We start from the raw sequence: 19,837 nt of genomic DNA, 5'->3' as shown, positions 1-19,837 counted from the left end.
ACGAGGAAGATGAGTTAGAAGGAATTTCATCGCATTCATCTGATTAGAAACCCATTTGAATATTCGTTTTTTAATGATGTCCGTACAATAAATTCATATCATACAGTACGTACAAGAAATTGGTAATCGAGCGTTCATCCAAAGCACTTTTAATGCATTTCAGGTTTATAAATCGAGGGTCAAGTAAAGTCGAAATCAAAATTAGGTCCTTAACAGGAAACTTTCGATTCAGATGCTCCTTCATCCCCAGATTCATGTGTGTCATGGCAAGCAAGTCCTCATTTTTTTCACTGATACAAGCTTCAATCTCAGATCGCAAGAGCATGCCAATGTTAACTGTTGCATTCTTTTCAGCAGACAACAGGGTTACTATAATCTATAAACTAAAACGGAATTTTACAACAATCTTTTCACCACCATTATGTCACCATGTTTTAGAAACAGACTAGAGTAAAATCACATTGGAACTAAAATGAAACTTTTCACACTAGACGTGCGCTACGTGATCGACTTTTAACTGGCACGTTTTTAACTTGTCCGCTGACTGAGACAATTTTTCAGTTGAAGTACATTTTCTGCCAAAATGATGCGATTTCAAAATGTCAAGATTAACTGGATGAACACTGATGCTTTTTAAATGCATTTCAATTAGTGGATTCCGTTCGTTAGGTGAAAATCAAACATTATTTTCTCAGCTATCGAATGTCTAGTTTATCAGTAAACAAACATCTGATCTTCAATGCACTGATTGGATAGTAATTTTCAAACCCTTTATGGTCACCAATCGGTCAGATGGAACTTATTTGTAGGCTTAGTTGCTAGAGATATAGCAACAATAGTTTACAATTATAGTTTCAGAACCACGACTTTAAAAAAAACTCACCTCAAACAGCTCAAGAAAGTTTCGGAAGCTAGCGCCCACTCATGTGCTGTGAATATGAGATCGTGAGACGGTTCAATAAAGCATTCACGCCAGCTCTATTTAGTTCGAGACTTTTCATCATATTACGTAAGTAATGCTAACGTGTTACGCTGATTGTTTTAAGTGTTGGGGCTTATTTAGGTCCTTGACGGAACATTGACATTCGTTTCACACAAACTCGGAAGTTGAGCATTTAGCTCCTCCTCCATACTAGATAACGGGTTTTGCTCATCCATATCAAGTCAATCTGCAGATTCTTCGATATCGGTTAAGATGTGTCTGTTTATTTTATCCATTTCGACTTACAATTCCAGACCTCGGTATCACCCGGCCTCTTCTTAGCCTCTGACATGCCTAACAAGCAGATCACTTTCTCCTTCAATATATGTATTTTCACGTCACTCTTTCCAAGTTTCACTTTAAAGGTTTTTTCCTCTCGAAGTATCAATCGACAGAAAATTCAAGGGAATTTTATTTAAATTCAAATTCGACATCGCTGAAGTCGTCGTGAATGGAAACAAAACCTCCAAAGATCAAATGCGTAAAGACGAGACCGATGCGCAGGATCTATAGGTGAGGCAGAAGGAAACGTAAGTCGACTGTTTCATTCATCCGGTGTTCTCGTCGGATCGAGAGAAAGAAAGAGTCGGCTCACCTGTAGATCTGGCCGTTCTTGCTCATCGAGACGAAACCAGTGAACTGAGATTTTTGACGTTTGATCAGCGCACCAAAACGCAATCTCGAACAAGTACGAGCAGGAGGTCAAATAGTGATTCATCCCTGATAGAGCAAATGCGAACAAAGGTCAAAAAACTAATAGCGAATTCGTTTATTATTCAGTTCCATCTGGATCGGGTGTCAAAATTGGGTCTGCTTGTTTTCTGACAAACGTCAGTTTGCTCATTTGTTTTTAAAACCCAGCTCCGGTTGAGGTTCGCACTGCCAAAAAGTTCGGTTTCGCACTGATAATAAACGAATTCGCTATAAATGACGCTGCATAGTTGACTCATACAGGCTTGTATGAGGTTACTCAAACATGAGTCAGACATTTTCATTTTCATAACTTCTTTCGAAACGTCAAAGCATGAGTAGTTGAGATTTCTGAATATGAGCAACATTGACTCAACAATACATAAATAAAGGCGTATCTCAATTTTGAGATTTAAGCACATTTGTTGACTCAAAAAGAAACAAACTGGAATTGTGAGCAGGCTTGAAAAATCTCATTACAGCTAACACACCACTCTTCAAAATTATGAAACTATGAGATATAATAATAATAATATTTTTTTATGTAAGATGCAAGAAGAGGAGGTAAAGTTTGTATAGGACACATAAAACCTGTCATCTTTGCATTCACAGGGTCACAATTAGCTATTTTAGCTGTAATGAGATATTTCAATGAGTGAATACCCATCGTTATAACTAATAGGTAATTGCGACCCTCTGGAAGTGACATTGACAGGTTTTATGTGTCCTACATAAGCTTTACCTCCTCTTCTTGTATCTTACATATAAAAATTATTATTTCAATATCCCATAGTTTCATAATTTCTAAAAGTAGCTTTTGAACTGTAATGAAATTTTTCAGCCCTGATTGTGAGAATGTAAAAAAAAAAGTTTTCCTTTCCGTCGTAGAAGAAAATTTGAAAATTTCGAAAGAATTCATTCGAAAATGATGCAAATTGCAGCCGCCGTGGATAAAGAAACGTACCGCAAAATAATTGGTAATTGTTTTGCATTTTGTTTTATTTGATGCTTGATATAACTGTTTTTCAGTTTTTGGTTTATTAATCCTAAAGAAAAAACGAAAAGACACGAAATATTTGCCCATTTGTGTATTTTTGACTCACTTCCCTATATTTTGGATTCTATGGAAATGAGTAGAAATAACTCATCAACAAGTACCTCGCCATTTTACTCAAAATTTGGTTCTGGCTATGTTACTAAATTTAGAGTAGATCGGGTTGTAATGAAATTGAGTGAGTTTTCACTAAATTTTGAGTAGCCATGAACGAGCGTGCACACACGTTCTAATTGCAACGAGTTCAAGATGCATTTTACCGAAGAGGTGTTGCGGATTTATCATCGGCGTGACATAAATTTATTCGGCGGCGTGAACAATTTTACTGCGGCGGCGCGCCGGTTCAATTTCATCGGCGGCGGCGGCGTATGAAAATCGTCGGCAGCGGCGGCGTGGCGTGGCGGCGCACAGGTCTATCTATAACCATCTTCTTAAAGTGAGGAATACGTATGCCAAGTTTTGTAGAAATCGGTCCATGCGTTCCAGAGTTATGCTGGAACATACATACAAACATACAAACATACATCCACTTTTATATATATAGAAGAAGAAGATAGATAGATAGATAGATAGAAGATAGATTTACTATTTCTTGGAGCACGACCAATGAGAGTAACTCAAAATTGAGTCGCATTCGATCAAAAATCGGCTCAAATATATATTAACAAATTCGCAAGTATGAGGAGTCATAATCAGATTTAGTTTATTCGGTTTAAATATGTGTTAAAATAAAAGCAGGTTAAAAAAATAAATTTAAACGAAAAAGGATTGTCGCAAGTACCTATTTTTATTTCATGTGTGCTAGAATTTGAAAATTGATATCAAATCATAGGGGGCCTGCAATCAACAATAGACCAGGGGCTCCAAGGGTGGTTAAGACGGCCCTGTTAAAAATAGCTTTCTAGACCTACCAGTGCAAAACTTCTTATATGAGTGACAGGCACAATGCCCAGGAAAGCATAAGACATTCACAAATCAAGAGCCACATGTGAAAAGGGCATACAAGCTTTTTGTAAACACACCTTTGTAGGCCCTCTTCTCGCCAACCGAGGGTGGCCCACGCAAACTAACAACATCATCGGGAAGGGGAAACCTTCCCCTATCCGGCGATGTTGATGGTTTGCGTTGGTGTCATATGGGTGGCGAGAAATGGGCATAAGAATATTTGTTTACAAAAAGCTTGTATGCCCTTTTCACATGTTGTTCTTGAAATAATTTTTTTGCTTAACTTAAGTGGTTTTTAGCCGAGGGCTAGTTCATCACATACATTTACAACACGAATAGACTATCGACTTCACCTTACCTTTTCTGGTTCAAAATCTTTAGATGAGACTTGACCTGCTGTAGGGTAAGGTGGGGCAAGATGGGTCAGCTAGTACGTTTATCAATTTAATTGTTCGTCAAAATCAACTGGTTCAATGCAACCCCAAGATGATAGTTTGCAGCATTGGTGTATACATTCAGCCTGTTTATATTGACAGTCAAAAATAAATAAATCAAGTACATAACCCATCTTTACCCTAAAATGTTACGCATACTAACTTGTCTCCAATTTTCAATGGAAATTTCAATGGAAATGGTAGCTAATCATCTATATTTTCATAATACTAAATGAACTCAACAACTTTGTTCTGAAAAAGTTTGGAACGACAACCAAATTCGTTGTCACATCACATAAGAAGCAATGGTACGAAGCAAACTTAAAACGCGATTGTCTCGACTTGCTGATTTCTGATATGGGACGAACATGCCAAGAGAGGCAGTATAGGAATCATTGGCACCGAGGTCGTTGGGATTTTTCTGAGGCGAAATAATCTCTGATCATGCACTTCTTCAGAAAGGAACTAAAACCGTTGGTCCTAGCCCGAGATGGTTTTATGACAGGTGTGCAGGAGCTCACGGTCTTGCCGTTAATGTTCACGAAAATTTCACTATTTTGCCATACAGAAATTCAAAACAAAATTTTTTATGGCGAATTTGGTCAGTTATTGACCTGTTTCATACGACCGGAAGGTGTATGCTGGTCACAAATGCCGTCCCAAACTGATTTCCTACGCAATTAATCAATCTTTGATATGAATTTCGCTAATAAACACGGGGAGCCTTTCTTATAGCAAAACTTGCCATAACAAAATGGGCATAGTTCATTTTAGTAAACAAACTAACACTTCTTTCTTGTGTGTCACCTTTGATGAAGCTCCTAGGGACAGGACAGGACCATTGTCTTTCTCTCGTTCTAGCTGGGCATGAAAGCATCTTTATGATTATCGTTACTTCCTATCCTTGCGCGTTGATTATGCTGACATTTATGAAACGAACCAACTCTGATCTTCAACCGTTGTTAGGTAGATCTTTAGCGATTGTTTAGGACTTTATTTACATTTTTTGCTCACTGAACAAACATCGCGGCTTAGAATCACATGCTGGCACCATGGCGATGATCACTCTCCCCTTACTAGACCTGTGCGCCGATCAAAATATTTTCGGCAGCGGCGTGATATGTTATTTTCTGCCGGCGGCGGCGGCGTGGCGGCATCACGCCGTTTGCTTTCGGCGGCGGCGGCGTGGGTCGGCGTGAGTGTATTTTTAATGATTTAGAAAAAAATACTTTTCAAACTAATCCCACATGTACAAAAAATGCTACCCACATTTGAGTTCAGATTACTCAAAATCGCTAAAACGTAGGTCACTCATAGTGTGAATAAATTTTGCGACACTTTCCCGGGAAAAAGTTCCTGAATATATGGAAAATTTAAGAAAATTTTACCCACGTTTAGAAGTGCACTAGTGGAACGACTACAACCATATTCAGTTTTCCTCATATTCGAGAACTTTTCCTCGGAAAAGCGTCGGAAAATTGACTCATTCTATGGGTGAGCTACGTTTTCGCGAATTTGAGTGACCTGAACTCAAATATGAGTAACTCTTACTCAATTTTGAGTCGTTCTCATTGGCCGTGCATTCAGAATTTGTTTAGAAAAGTAAGTCAAGTGCTTATTTACATTTGCAGGGGGTTGAGTCGTATAGCAAAGTGTAAGCAACCTTTTTATTAAGTATTTAAAAGTACGTTATGTAGAGGTGGATAGTATTGAAAAGTAATCTTTTATCATTTATTGAGAATTACACGTTATTTATATGTTGATAGTGATAAATGATGTGCTTTTATTACTCTGATGCATATTTGAATGTACGCGCATTGTAGTCATATAACTTGTGTTTATGTAATTGAAGATGAAGTCTTTCGGATATACGTAGAATCCCGCACAACTTGGACCAGTTAGAGATTAAAAAAAAGATCAAATTTCAGCGTGTTGTTAATAATAATCCCTTATTCACCTTTATGTAAATCCGATCCCCGTCAGTAAGCCAGTGATTATTGCACAATTCTATTTTTACAAATGCTGTAATTGTCATGAATTAAGAATGTTTTATCCACATTCTTATGGTGGATGCCTGACCGACGTGCAGATACGGTCGGCCCAGCTATGTTAAAAACTCGTTCACTTGGTGTGCACACACAATACCTTTCACGAGATCTTGCGAACCAAGGCTGCCAAGCTTTCTAATTTTCCAAAAGCAGAGAATATCTCCATCTACAACGTTGTTCGGGTATGACGTAGCCAAATATGCGGTGCACTCTTTCTCGATGGCAGAGGTCACACTATCTTCAACGTTTGAGTGCTTCATAGCAAGACTGAGCAACGAGGAAGATGAGTTAGAAGGAATTTCATCGCATTCATCTGATTAGAAACCCATTTGAATATTCGTTTTTTAATGATGTCCGTACAATAAATTCATATCATACAGTACGTACAAGAAATTGGTAATCGAGCGTTCATCCAAAGCACTTTTAATGCATTTCAGGTTTATAAATCGAGGGTCAAGTAAAGTCGAAATCAAAATTAGGTCCTTAACAGGAAACTTTCGATTCAGATGCTCCTTCATCCCCAGATTCATGTGTGTCATGGCAAGCAAGTCCTCATTTTTTTCACTGATACAAGCTTCAATCTCAGATCGCAAGAGCATGCCAATGTTAACTGTTGCATTCTTTTCAGCAGACAACAGGGTTACTATAATCTATAAACTAAAACGGAATTTTACAACAATCTTTTCACCACCATTATGTCACCATGTTTTAGAAACAGACTAGAGTAAAATCACATTGGAACTAAAATGAAACTTTTCACACTAGACGTGCGCTACGTGATCGACTTTTAACTGGCACGTTTTTAACTTGTCCGCTGACTGAGACAATTTTTCAGTTGAAGTACATTTTCTGCCAAAATGATGCGATTTCAAAATGTCAAGATTAACTGGATGAACACTGATGCTTTTTAAATGCATTTCAATTAGTGGATTCCGTTCGTTAGGTGAAAATCAAACATTATTTTCTCAGCTATCGAATGTCTAGTTTATCAGTAAACAAACATCTGATCTTCAATGCACTGATTGGATAGTAATTTTCAAACCCTTTATGGTCACCAATCGGTCAGATGGAACTTATTTGTAGGCTTAGTTGCTAGAGATATAGCAACAATAGTTTACAATTATAGTTTCAGAACCACGACTTTAAAAAAAACTCACCTCAAACAGCTCAAGAAAGTTTCGGAAGCTAGCGCCCACTCATGTGCTGTGAATATGAGATCGTGAGACGGTTCAATAAAGCATTCACGCCAGCTCTATTTAGTTCGAGACTTTTCATCATATTACGTAAGTAATGCTAACGTGTTACGCTGATTGTTTTAAGTGTTGGGGCTTATTTAGGTCCTTGACGGAACATTGACATTCGTTTCACACAAACTCGGAAGTTGAGCATTTAGCTCCTCCTCCATACTAGATAACGGGTTTTGCTCATCCATATCAAGTCAATCTGCAGATTCTTCGATATCGGTTAAGATGTGTCTGTTTATTTTATCCATTTCGACTTACAATTCCAGACCTCGGTATCACCCGGCCTCTTCTTAGCCTCTGACATGCCTAACAAGCAGATCACTTTCTCCTTCAATATATGTATTTTCACGTCACTCTTTCCAAGTTTCACTTTAAAGGTTTTTTCCTCTCGAAGTATCAATCGACAGAAAATTCAAGGGAATTTTATTTAAATTCAAATTCGACATCGCTGAAGTCGTCGTGAATGGAAACAAAACCTCCAAAGATCAAATGCGTAAAGACGAGACCGATGCGCAGGATCTATAGGTGAGGCAGAAGGAAACGTAAGTCGACTGTTTCATTCATCCGGTGTTCTCGTCGGATCGAGAGAAAGAAAGAGTCGGCTCACCTGTAGATCTGGCCGTTCTTGCTCATCGAGACGAAACCAGTGAACTGAGATTTTTGACGTTTGATCAGCGCACCAAAACGCAATCTCGAACAAGTACGAGCAGGAGGTCAAATAGTGATTCATCCCTGATAGAGCAAATGCGAACAAAGGTCAAAAAACTAATAGCGAATTCGTTTATTATTCAGTTCCATCTGGATCGGGTGTCAAAATTGGGTCTGCTTGTTTTCTGACAAACGTCAGTTTGCTCATTTGTTTTTAAAACCCAGCTCCGGTTGAGGTTCGCACTGCCAAAAAGTTCGGTTTCGCACTGATAATAAACGAATTCGCTATAAATGACGCTGCATAGTTGACTCATACAGGCTTGTATGAGGTTACTCAAACATGAGTCAGACATTTTCATTTTCATAACTTCTTTCGAAACGTCAAAGCATGAGTAGTTGAGATTTCTGAATATGAGCAACATTGACTCAACAATACATAAATAAAGGCGTATCTCAATTTTGAGATTTAAGCACATTTGTTGACTCAAAAAGAAACAAACTGGAATTGTGAGCAGGCTTGAAAAATCTCATTACAGCTAACACACCACTCTTCAAAATTATGAAACTATGAGATATAATAATAATAATATTTTTTTATGTAAGATGCAAGAAGAGGAGGTAAAGTTTGTATAGGACACATAAAACCTGTCATCTTTGCATTCACAGGGTCACAATTAGCTATTTTAGCTGTAATGAGATATTTCAATGAGTGAATACCCATCGTTATAACTAATAGGTAATTGCGACCCTCTGGAAGTGACATTGACAGGTTTTATGTGTCCTACATAAGCTTTACCTCCTCTTCTTGTATCTTACATATAAAAATTATTATTTCAATATCCCATAGTTTCATAATTTCTAAAAGTAGCTTTTGAACTGTAATGAAATTTTTCAGCCCTGATTGTGAGAATGTAAAAAAAAAAGTTTTCCTTTCCGTCGTAGAAGAAAATTTGAAAATTTCGAAAGAATTCATTCGAAAATGATGCAAATTGCAGCCGCCGTGGATAAAGAAACGTACCGCAAAATAATTGGTAATTGTTTTGCATTTTGTTTTATTTGATGCTTGATATAACTGTTTTTCAGTTTTTGGTTTATTAATCCTAAAGAAAAAACGAAAAGACACGAAATATTTGCCCATTTGTGTATTTTTGACTCACTTCCCTATATTTTGGATTCTATGGAAATGAGTAGAAATAACTCATCAACAAGTACCTCGCCATTTTACTCAAAATTTGGTTCTGGCTATGTTACTAAATTTAGAGTAGATCGGGTTGTAATGAAATTGAGTGAGTTTTCACTAAATTTTGAGTAGCCATGAACGAGCGTGCACACACGTTCTAATTGCAACGAGTTCAAGATGCATTTTACCGAAGAGGTGTTGCGGATTTATCATCGGCGTGACATAAATTTATTCGGCGGCGTGAACAATTTTACTGCGGCGGCGCGCCGGTTCAATTTCATCGGCGGCGGCGGCGTATGAAAATCGTCGGCAGCGGCGGCGTGGCGTGGCGGCGCACAGGTCTATCTATAACCATCTTCTTAAAGTGAGGAATACGTATGCCAAGTTTTGTAGAAATCGGTCCATGCGTTCCAGAGTTATGCTGGAACATACATACAAACATACAAACATACATCCACTTTTATATATATAGAAGAAGAAGATAGATAGATAGATAGATAGAAGATAGATTTACTATTTCTTGGAGCACGACCAATGAGAGTAACTCAAAATTGAGTCGCATTCGATCAAAAATCGGCTCAAATATATATTAACAAATTCGCAAGTATGAGGAGTCATAATCAGATTTAGTTTATTCGGTTTAAATATGTGTTAAAATAAAAGCAGGTTAAAAAAATAAATTTAAACGAAAAAGGATTGTCGCAAGTACCTATTTTTATTTCATGTGTGCTAGAATTTGAAAATTGATATCAAATCATAGGGGGCCTGCAATCAACAATAGACCAGGGGCTCCAAGGGTGGTTAAGACGGCCCTGTTAAAAATAGCTTTCTAGACCTACCAGTGCAAAACTTCTTATATGAGTGACAGGCACAATGCCCAGGAAAGCATAAGACATTCACAAATCAAGAGCCACATGTGAAAAGGGCATACAAGCTTTTTGTAAACACACCTTTGTAGGCCCTCTTCTCGCCAACCGAGGGTGGCCCACGCAAACTAACAACATCATCGGGAAGGGGAAACCTTCCCCTATCCGGCGATGTTGATGGTTTGCGTTGGTGTCATATGGGTGGCGAGAAATGGGCATAAGAATATTTGTTTACAAAAAGCTTGTATGCCCTTTTCACATGTTGTTCTTGAAATAATTTTTTTGCTTAACTTAAGTGGTTTTTAGCCGAGGGCTAGTTCATCACATACATTTACAACACGAATAGACTATCGACTTCACCTTACCTTTTCTGGTTCAAAATCTTTAGATGAGACTTGACCTGCTGTAGGGTAAGGTGGGGCAAGATGGGTCAGCTAGTACGTTTATCAATTTAATTGTTCGTCAAAATCAACAGGTTCAATGCAACCCCAAGATGATAGTTTGCAGCATTGGTGTATACATTCAGCCTGTTTATATTGACAGTCAAAAATAAATAAATCAAGTACATAACCCATCTTTACCCTAAAATGTTACGCATACTAACTTGTCTCCAATTTTCAATGGAAATTTCAATGGAAATGGTAGCTAATCATCTATATTTTCATAATACTAAATGAACTCAACAACTTTGTTCTGAAAAAGTTTGGAACGACAACCAAATTCGTTGTCACATCACATAAGAAGCAATGGTACGAAGCAAACTTAAAACGCGATTGTCTCGACTTGCTGATTTCTGATATGGGACGAACATGCCAAGAGAGGCAGTATAGGAATCATTGGCACCGAGGTCGTTGGGATTTTTCTGAGGCGAAATAATCTCTGATCATGCACTTCTTCAGAAAGGAACTAAAACCGTTGGTCCTAGCCCGAGATGGTTTTATGACAGGTGTGCAGGAGCTCACGGTCTTAATGTTCACGAAAATTTCACTATTTTGCCATACAGAAATTCAAAACAAAATTTTTTATGGCGAATTTGGTCAGTTATTGACCTGTTTCATACGACCGGAAGGTGTATGCTGGTCACAAATGCTGTCCCAAACTGATTTCCTACGCAATTAATCAATATTTGATATGAATTTCGCTAATAAACACGAGGAGCCTTTCTTATAGCAAAACTTGCCGTAACAAAATGGGCATAGTTCATTTTAGTAAACAAACTAACACTTCTTTCTTGTGTGTCACCTTTGATGAAGCTCTTAGGGACAGGACAGGACCATTGTCTTTCTCTCGTTCTAGCTGGGCATAAAAGCATCTTTATGATTATCGTTACTTCCTATCCTTGCGCGTTGATTATGCTGACATTTATGAAACGAACCAACTCTGATCTTCAACCGTTGTTAGGTAGATCTTTAGCGATTGTTTAGGACTTTATTTACATTTTTTGCTCACTGAACAAACATCGCGGCTTAGAATCACATGCTGGCACCATGGTGATGATCACTCTCCCCTTACATGAAGATCAGACACTGTTAGAAGCTGCCACTAACGTGGAGGACAGACGCTCGTCTTGGAGAAGTATTTCGTCTATCGTCGTACAATAATCACTGCGCTAGGGTTTGCGTCGGACCTCCTCATTTTACTATGAGGCTGTTCATAAACTACGTAGACAACTACCATCCACTGCAAGCATTTGCAAGAATTTGCAGAAAACCGGCTTGACCATTATGATAATAGTCCCTTTCGAATGCAGAAAATGGCAAAGACCTTTGTTTGGCAAAGACCTTAAGTTTCAATTGGGAATTCATAATCCAACAACTAACGGGGCTTCATTTAGTCTAATCAGATAGGGCGCGTTCTACCAGGTTGGTCGAGACAGATTTCATGTGTGAGTAAGTGATGACACTGGACATTGTTATGTGCAATTCAATTTAAAAGGTGCGTTTAATATTTCATCACATATAGTTCCAAAAAACTTGAACGAAATGTGACGCTTGCTAAGATCACTTGAAGATATGATATGATGGATGATATGATTGATACTAATTGTAAATTCTTCCAGAAATTAGTTAAGATAACACATTGAAAAATGTGTTAATTGTTAGTCAACAAATGTAATGTTACATTGAAGTACTTTAAATCGTGTTAAATTTAAATGTTCCCTCATTTCACACCCGTTGAACCATTCTGAACGGCCATGCCGTTGTGGTTATATCACATAATTGCTAATAATGTATATATCTATATATTTTCCGGTAACATGGAGTCAACAAAGTAAAAGTGAAAGAAAAGCTACAAAATGGAGTACATGCGATACGACAATGGAGTGATGCTCGTTAAGAAAATTCCCGGAGACAGTGTGCATTTTCTGCACTGGTGGTGTTACGGTTTAAGACGCAACTAAGAATTCAAGATCATCATACAAAGATAATGGACGTCGAAATATCGTAAAACACATCAGCAATAACATGGGAAACTTTCGGGAGACTCGTAGCGACTAGCAGTTAGCAGAAGGACAACGAGTTCACAAATAGGCACGAAAATTGGGTGAAGAAACAACAAAAGTTTGTGAGATCGTTTAAAATTTAAAATTTTTATTATTGCCCATATATACAAAACAATGCTGGGATTGAATCGATTTGAATGAGGAGATTGAAATTGTCAACTCCCTGTTATTAACATCTCGTGGAAAAAGGGCGGGCTCTTCACCACACTCATTGGGGTATCCTTCTGTCGGACGGCTCGTTTTTTGACCAATTGTATGATCATGTGGCTGGAAGGAGATTCTCTATCATCCCGTGGCGGCGTATAGGTAAATTTACCGTTACAGTGACATGTTGAGGAAGGTTATTAAGCTTGATCAAATCAAACAGTGACGAGCGCCCACTGCTATCGGACTTAGTTTTTGTGCTACAATGAGTGGTAGACAATTATCATCATCATCGCAAGTTGGAAGTTTTCTCGGCTTCTTTGAGGAAAGAGTATCATTGTGCTTGCTACGCAATATACAAATTCATGCATTGCACACTGGGCAAAAATTTACAAAACCGCGACTAAATTGAATATCTCGGCTGCCAAACGGTTTCAGTCAACATATTCTCAAAGGAAAAATTCTATTGAATCGATTGGTGGTAATCTCATTGGCCGGAGACTTTTGTGTACCGAGATAGAGGGCTGGTATCAACCCGAGTTCCCGGTAAAGTAGGAAATGCCACTATCTATCCACATACTATCAATTTCCAGTAATAAACGTTAATTAAAGTGTAAAATGATGTGGATAGATAGTGGCATTTCCTACTTTACCGGGAACTCGGGTTGATTCGGGCCCTCTACCTCGGAACGCAAAAGTCTCCGGCCAATGAAACCAATCGATTCCGCAGAGTTTTTTCATTGAGAATATGTATAACATGTTGACTGAAACCGTTTGACAGCCGAGATATTCGATTTAGCCGCGGTTTTGTCAATTTTCGCCCACTGTGCATTGGTTGGCATAAAAGCTCTCAATTAATAACTGTAGAAATGCTTTAAAGAACAATAAGTTGTGAAAAACATAAAATAAATGAAAATGTAAAGACTGTCCAGTTATAAAACAGACACACACTTTTAGTAACAACTATATTATTTGATTACTTAGCTAAATACTTTCTCCGGCAAGTTTTAAGCTCCACTTATAATATAACTTTTATACTTCGCCCTCACTATGGAATCGACCTAAGTGTGTGAAGAGGATCCCAAGGAAAAAACAATTAAAAAAACCTTTGCTGTTCACGCGAGAAAATAAAAAAAATTGAAGAACAAAATATTGTTTTTTTTTTTTGGGTATTTTGAAAATCCATTTATTTAAAACCTTTGCTATTATTGTTAATCCTGAAGTTATGCGTTTGATTATCATTAATTTAAGCGTTGCATAATTTTATTTGGATCATAACACTAGTTTACAAATAGAAGTAAAAAAAATGAACTTCGATGTTTGACCTATGATCCTTATGTAAAATCGTGCGCTGAATCCTAATATTTAGTCAAAAAAATCCCAGTAGGGTAGTTTTCTACATACAGTTAAAAAACGATATTTCACTTAAAAAAAGTTTGTTTTCTAAAATACAAATATCTCCGGCTGTAATAAAATTATATCAATTATGTTAACGCCAAATTTGCATTCGATCAACTGGACATCATTTTTCAGTTAGATTAGTGGTATTGTTGTAAATTAATAGTTTGTTTATTTTTTTTTGCGAATTTCAAAAAACAAGGGAAATTTTTTTTTGTGGTGGTTGTTTCAAAAATACCATTAGTCTAACTGAAAAATTATGCATTTGAGTAAACAAACTTTTTTTGAGTGAAATTTTTGGACTCAGCACACGATTTTACATGGGAAATGACCACCAGCGTACAAAGTTCAAATATGCTGTAAACTAGTGTAATCTATTTATGTCCCGAATAAACAATACGAATACAATCAAAAATGAAAAAGCTATAGACAATTGTTGTTATCCGTTTTATAAACTGAACAGTCCTTAGATGCTTACTTATTCCTTTGTAGTAAACATATGTTTCGTGTTGTTTCCCTTACAGGCGTATGTACCCGAGAACCACCATTCTATATCATCACCGAATTCATGAGCCATGGCAATCTGCTAGACTTCCTTCGCTCGGCTGGCCGAGAAACGTTGGATGCCGTGGCGCTACTGTATATGGCCACCCAGATTGCCTCCGGTATGAGCTATCTGGAAAGCCGAAACTTTATTCATCGTGATTTGGCGGCAAGAAATTGTCTCGTAGGCGATAACAACCTCGTAAAGGTGGCCGATTTCGGGCTGGCCCGACTAATGCGAGATGATACTTATACGGCTCATGCCGGTGCCAAGTTTCCTATCAAATGGACTGCCCCGGAAGGTTTAGCGTATAACAAATTCAGTACCAAGTCGGACGTTTGGGCGTTTGGTGTGCTGCTGTGGGAGATTGCAACGTACGGCATGTCGCCATATCCCGGTATAGATCTAACGGAAGTGTTTCACCGGCTAGAATCTGGCTATCGGATGGAACGGCCACCTGGGTGCCCCCCGGAGGTGTACGAACTGATGAGGAAATGCTGGCAATGGAACGCTCAGGATAGACCAACCTTCAAGAGCATACACCACGACTTAGAGCACATGTTTCAGGTAATTGAAAAAAGTGTGTCTCCAAGCGCTAATTTTTCTTATCCGTATAGATTTTTTGTTGACAGGAATCATCTATCACTGAAGCGGTAGAAAAACAGCTACAAGGTGCTGCACAACCCGTTCAACTTACTCCTCAAATGGGCAAGAAGCCACAGATGGGTACTCAGCAAGCACCTCAGCATGAACCAGTCATCACTCCAATTTCGGGTAATGTGGTAAATGTCAATAATTTCAACGTCCCAAATTAACCTCCCTCTCGCTGCAGATGCTGGTTCCAATTCAAAGCTTAGTACATTTTCGATTAAACCAGCTACACCAGGGGTACAAATGCGAAGAACGACCAACAAACGTGGAAAAACGGCGCCAGCACCACCCAAACGAACCAGGTTAGTATCAAGAGCCATATACAAATAACTTTACCTTTCCGTCAATATTCACATGCAAATGTTTGTCTCCCTTCTCGTTGATGTTCCTATCAAATAGCTTACTCTCTTCTAGTCGTGATTCAACGTACCGGGACGAGGACAGCGGCAAGACCGGCGAAGGAGACCAGAATACAAACGGTATAATACCAATCACTAAATCGTCTTCTTGCAGTAGTTTCCTTATCGATAAGCTGTTTCGAGGTATTTCTATTTCGGTTGTAAGATCAGTGTGTTACGCTTAGTAGCCGCACCACGAATGCTTATCTGTGAACAGCGTTTATCGCCAGGTTGCGTTACAGAAAGCATTCGCTGTTTCGGGGTACTTAATCCGAGTGACTGATTCAAAGAACTAACTTGAATGTTTAAACAACTAACGTATTCACTTGGTTCTTGATAAAGCGACTTTGTTTGTCTTCATTTTCTCACTGCTTCCAAAAAGAGTCTAAATCCAAAAGTATGAAATTAAATCCACATATTATAAATTCAATTAACCTACAGCATTTTCAGAACCACTGCAAAATAACTTGTTCCATGGAAAAAAGATTTCAGTTTCAAGTAGATTAACAATTAACCAATCTAGCAATGAGTAAATCTAATAAGCTTAGTGTGAGCCCCAGCTGCTAGCTATGTTGGTTTATATTACTAAACAATCAATTAATGAACAAAACTTTTTACGCGGAATATCCTAACTATTCATCAATCAAATACATAACCTAAATAAAGCTCGAAACTAGTTTCTTTCGATACTAATAAACTATCTAACAGCAGCGAATGAGCAGAAATGAAATATATTCTAACGTTATCTATTTTTTTTAGGTTTTTCCCGGGATCTCGCCAACCTGGTTAATCGAACGACAGATTCGGAAAACGAACAAACGGAAATTACGCCGGATACCGATACCGATAGCCAGGAACCATGTGGAAATTTCCAAAAGTCATCTTCTCAGCAAAGTTCCTTCAAACGTGTCCCTATCATGGGAAATCGGGGTTTAGAAACACGTAGCAGTAAACGTTTACCACAGGGAGCACCTCGGAAGGATTTATCTGGTCCAGTGGTCAGTGGTCAACCGCCGTCTGGGATGACGGTGAATGCAGCCGGACAACCAGTCGTCGGTGCGTTGGAGGTTCAGAATGTGAAGAAGGCAATCAATCGATATGGAACCTTACCGAAAGGAGCAAGAATTGGAGCGTATTTAGAATCTCTTCGGCAAACTGATGGTACCACTGGTGGTAGTCAACAAGTTCCACAGCAAATTCAAACTAATTCAGTTCCTCCTGATCCTCCACCACCTATGGCTGCGGCCAATGTAATTTCTAACAGTTTACTAGCTGCACAGCGATCGGCAGTCAAAATCCAACAACATCAACAACAGCCACAGATGATTCGTAGCAACTCTTCCAGTGGCGTTACAATGGCCAATTCGGCAACTGCTAGTCTTTCGAAATTACAACGACACAGGACCACAACCGACGGCTCTATGATGACGTTTTCTTCATTCCGAGGTACGGTAGGAAATAACAGTCCTAAACGATCAATGCCACCTACGCTTGCAGATTTGGAATTTCCACCTCCGCCAGTGGATCTGCCTCCTCCACCTGAAGAGTTCGAGGTTCACCATCATCCCGGTCCTCCAATGGAAAAACTAATGAAACCATCAAATGACGTTTCCAACACTGAACCAAGTGTCGAAGAAGCTAGTTCTAGGTTTGGCGTAAGTCTCCGGAAGAGGGAACCATCCACCGATTCGTGTAGTTCACTCGGTAGTCCGGCCGATGCTATGGTACATAATAGCAATGAACCGTCCGTACCAATTCCACCGCCACCAAGCTTAAAAGAAAAGCTTGAATCGAAGTTCGCAGTTGAAATCAAAGAAAAAGCAAGTGTGCCAAAGCCAGCTACAAACGTCGACAGTAATCATAAGCCGTCAGCCGATCCCGCATCACAATTAGTCAGTGAGCTAGCGGAAAGCATGAATCTACCGAAACCCCCTCCCCCACTGCCTCCGAGTGATGTTGCGCCGCACTACAAGTCATCAGATGTAAGTTCGTTGCGGAAGACGAGGCCCGTCGAAAACAATGGTTCAACTACGCAGCCTCCATTCAAAGCACAACTTAAAAAAGTCGATCCTAAACGAATCCCGAACCAAATTCCCAAGAAAGAGGAAACTAGCAACATAATCGACTTCAAATCCCGGCTACGTAAAGTTGAAAGTAGCCCCGAATCGACGACATCTGTAAGCAATGGCATTAGCACAGGTGACTCTAGTGCGACGACCGGAAGTAGTGATTCTAGCTTAGACAATAATAACAAACATCATTCTAATAGTGTCAACAACAATAACAGCAACATTTTAAACAACAATCAATCCACCAACGATCACTCGAGTGACAATGAAGTTAAAGCTAGAAAGAGCGAACTGCGGAATGGGACGAGCAAAAATGGTACTGCTTCGGATTCGACAAATAAGCTGCTTCTGGAAAACAATGAATTAAACAATTTGAAGCTGAAGAAGGCTTCCCCTTCTGTTGTCACGAGTGTGGCACCAATCGATAGCAATAAGATTATAGAGTTGAAAAAGACTGAAATAAAAATTGAACTTAGTCAGGAGGATAAGAAACGGGAGAGCTTGGAATGTAATTCGCTAAAACCAGAGGGAACTATAATCGCAGGAGATAACCTATCCACTGGTAGCGGAGGTACTGGCGACGAAGGAGATAAACGAAAAAGTACTGGTAGCATTAGCAGTCTGAAGAAATTATGGGAAGCAAAAGAATCGCCAAACGATCAAAGCTCTCAACTGAGTCCCAAGCTTGGGGTGAAAAGTGCGGCTAATCTCAAGTTGAATAACAATCCCGATGACGAAATCAGTGCCGTTAATAATGCCAGTACAACTGTGACCTCGACAACGAATAGTAATACCACCCAGCACGATGACCATCAACATCTACCGCAACAGGTTCTCGCGAAAAAGCCTGCGGTTCCGATCAAACCTTCTAAATTTTCATCAATATATGCCACTCCCGTGCAAACTCAAGCTCCCAGTCCTGCAGCAATTAATTCATCTAATAACGCCACCACCGCCACAACCACCACCACATCCAAGTCAAACGATAGCAATAGTTCTCTCCTCTCTGAAAAATCGTCTGCTTCTTCGTCCTCCGCCCCTTCATCAACTGCCAGTCGAGAGGGCATCCTCGAGTTGGTGCAGCTGCTAGAGGGCAGTCTTAAGCACCCGGTGAATTCAATATCTGCTTCGCAATGGCTACAGCTGAGCGAACGGCTGAATTCGCTGCAGTCCAGCTGCGTAACATTTGCCGATAATGAAACGCTACCACCGCATACCAAGTTTCACTTCCGGGAACTAGTCACCCGGGTCGAGAACCAATCGCGATCGCTTCGTTCGGCCGGCAGCAAAAACGTGCAGGACAACGAAAAACTGGTGCTAGAAGTTGGTCAATCACTGAAGCAAATTTCGAACGCGCTGCACAGGTAATTTCAAGTAAAGTTGGTTGATTTCGAGGAACAGTTTTAGGGAGAGAGGTTATTTATATGAGTTTTTTAACACCTATTTATTGTTTATTTCGACGTGTTTGGTGGGTAGAAGCACTTGGCGGGTGTTGTTTGATGGTAATAATAATGATGTACATACAATTATTCTCACTACAGATAGGGGATAGGGTAGAGAGCTACTTCGGCATAAGCGGGTATTTCGGTAGTTACAAAATAAAATCAACGAAACCGCATAATATGAATTATTACATCCATTATATTCAAAAACAAAAGAAGCGCTCCTAGCTAATCAAATTGTTTTGCCTTCATCCGTATGCCGAAGAGAATCCATTGACGTTTTAATGTGTTTGGACGGAATTGAAACTCGTATCACGGAATTGGAATCAAGAAGCGGTTAGATTTTTTTTTAAATATATCAACTATTTGTGACTCTTTAGCAAATCCAATCATTCGATTTTTTTTCCAATCTCGTTCGAAAAAGATTGGAAAGTGCGGGTTATGCTTGGTATGCAGGAAATTAGACCGGAAACTTTTTTGCGCTATTTTCATGATTTAAATGCCAGTTTGAACATTTTAAATTAGCATTTAACCCTTGCCAACCCGAGTGTTTTGGATTGTATAGCGGCACCGGTGGTATAGTGGTAAGAGTGACTG

The 19,837-nt window shown here is 39.1% G+C and overlaps 1 protein-coding gene across 5 annotated transcripts in view; it reads left to right on the top strand.

The window, feature by feature from the left end:
- The window catches only part of Abl (tyrosine-protein kinase Abl), a 128,910-nt gene that overhangs the window by 100,315 nt on the left and 8,758 nt on the right, over nt 1-19,837 (top strand). The window contains exons 3-7 of one of the 5 annotated variants that reach the window (XM_065218079.1): nt 14,661-15,247; nt 15,313-15,454; nt 15,513-15,633; nt 15,746-15,810; nt 16,489-19,162. In XM_065218079.1, the coding sequence (XP_065074151.1) occupies nt 14,661-15,247; nt 15,313-15,454; nt 15,513-15,633; nt 15,746-15,810; nt 16,489-19,162 (3,589 nt within the window). Of the gene's footprint in view, nt 1-14,660; nt 15,248-15,312; nt 15,455-15,512; nt 15,634-15,730; nt 15,874-16,488; nt 19,167-19,837 lie in introns of those variants that run through there. The other 4 variants (XM_065218076.1, XM_065218078.1, XM_065218075.1 and 1 more) reach the window with 4 other exon arrangements.

This window comes from Ochlerotatus camptorhynchus, unplaced genomic scaffold, assembly GCF_037179485.1.
Source record: "Ochlerotatus camptorhynchus isolate MF236.1 unplaced genomic scaffold, CSIRO-AGI_Acam_v1.1 ptg000083l, whole genome shotgun sequence".
In the NCBI taxonomy this organism is placed as follows: domain Eukaryota; kingdom Metazoa; phylum Arthropoda; class Insecta; order Diptera; family Culicidae; genus Ochlerotatus; species Ochlerotatus camptorhynchus.
Note: the sequence above shows the minus strand (reverse complement) of the source record. Positions and strands in the feature narration are given on the sequence as shown.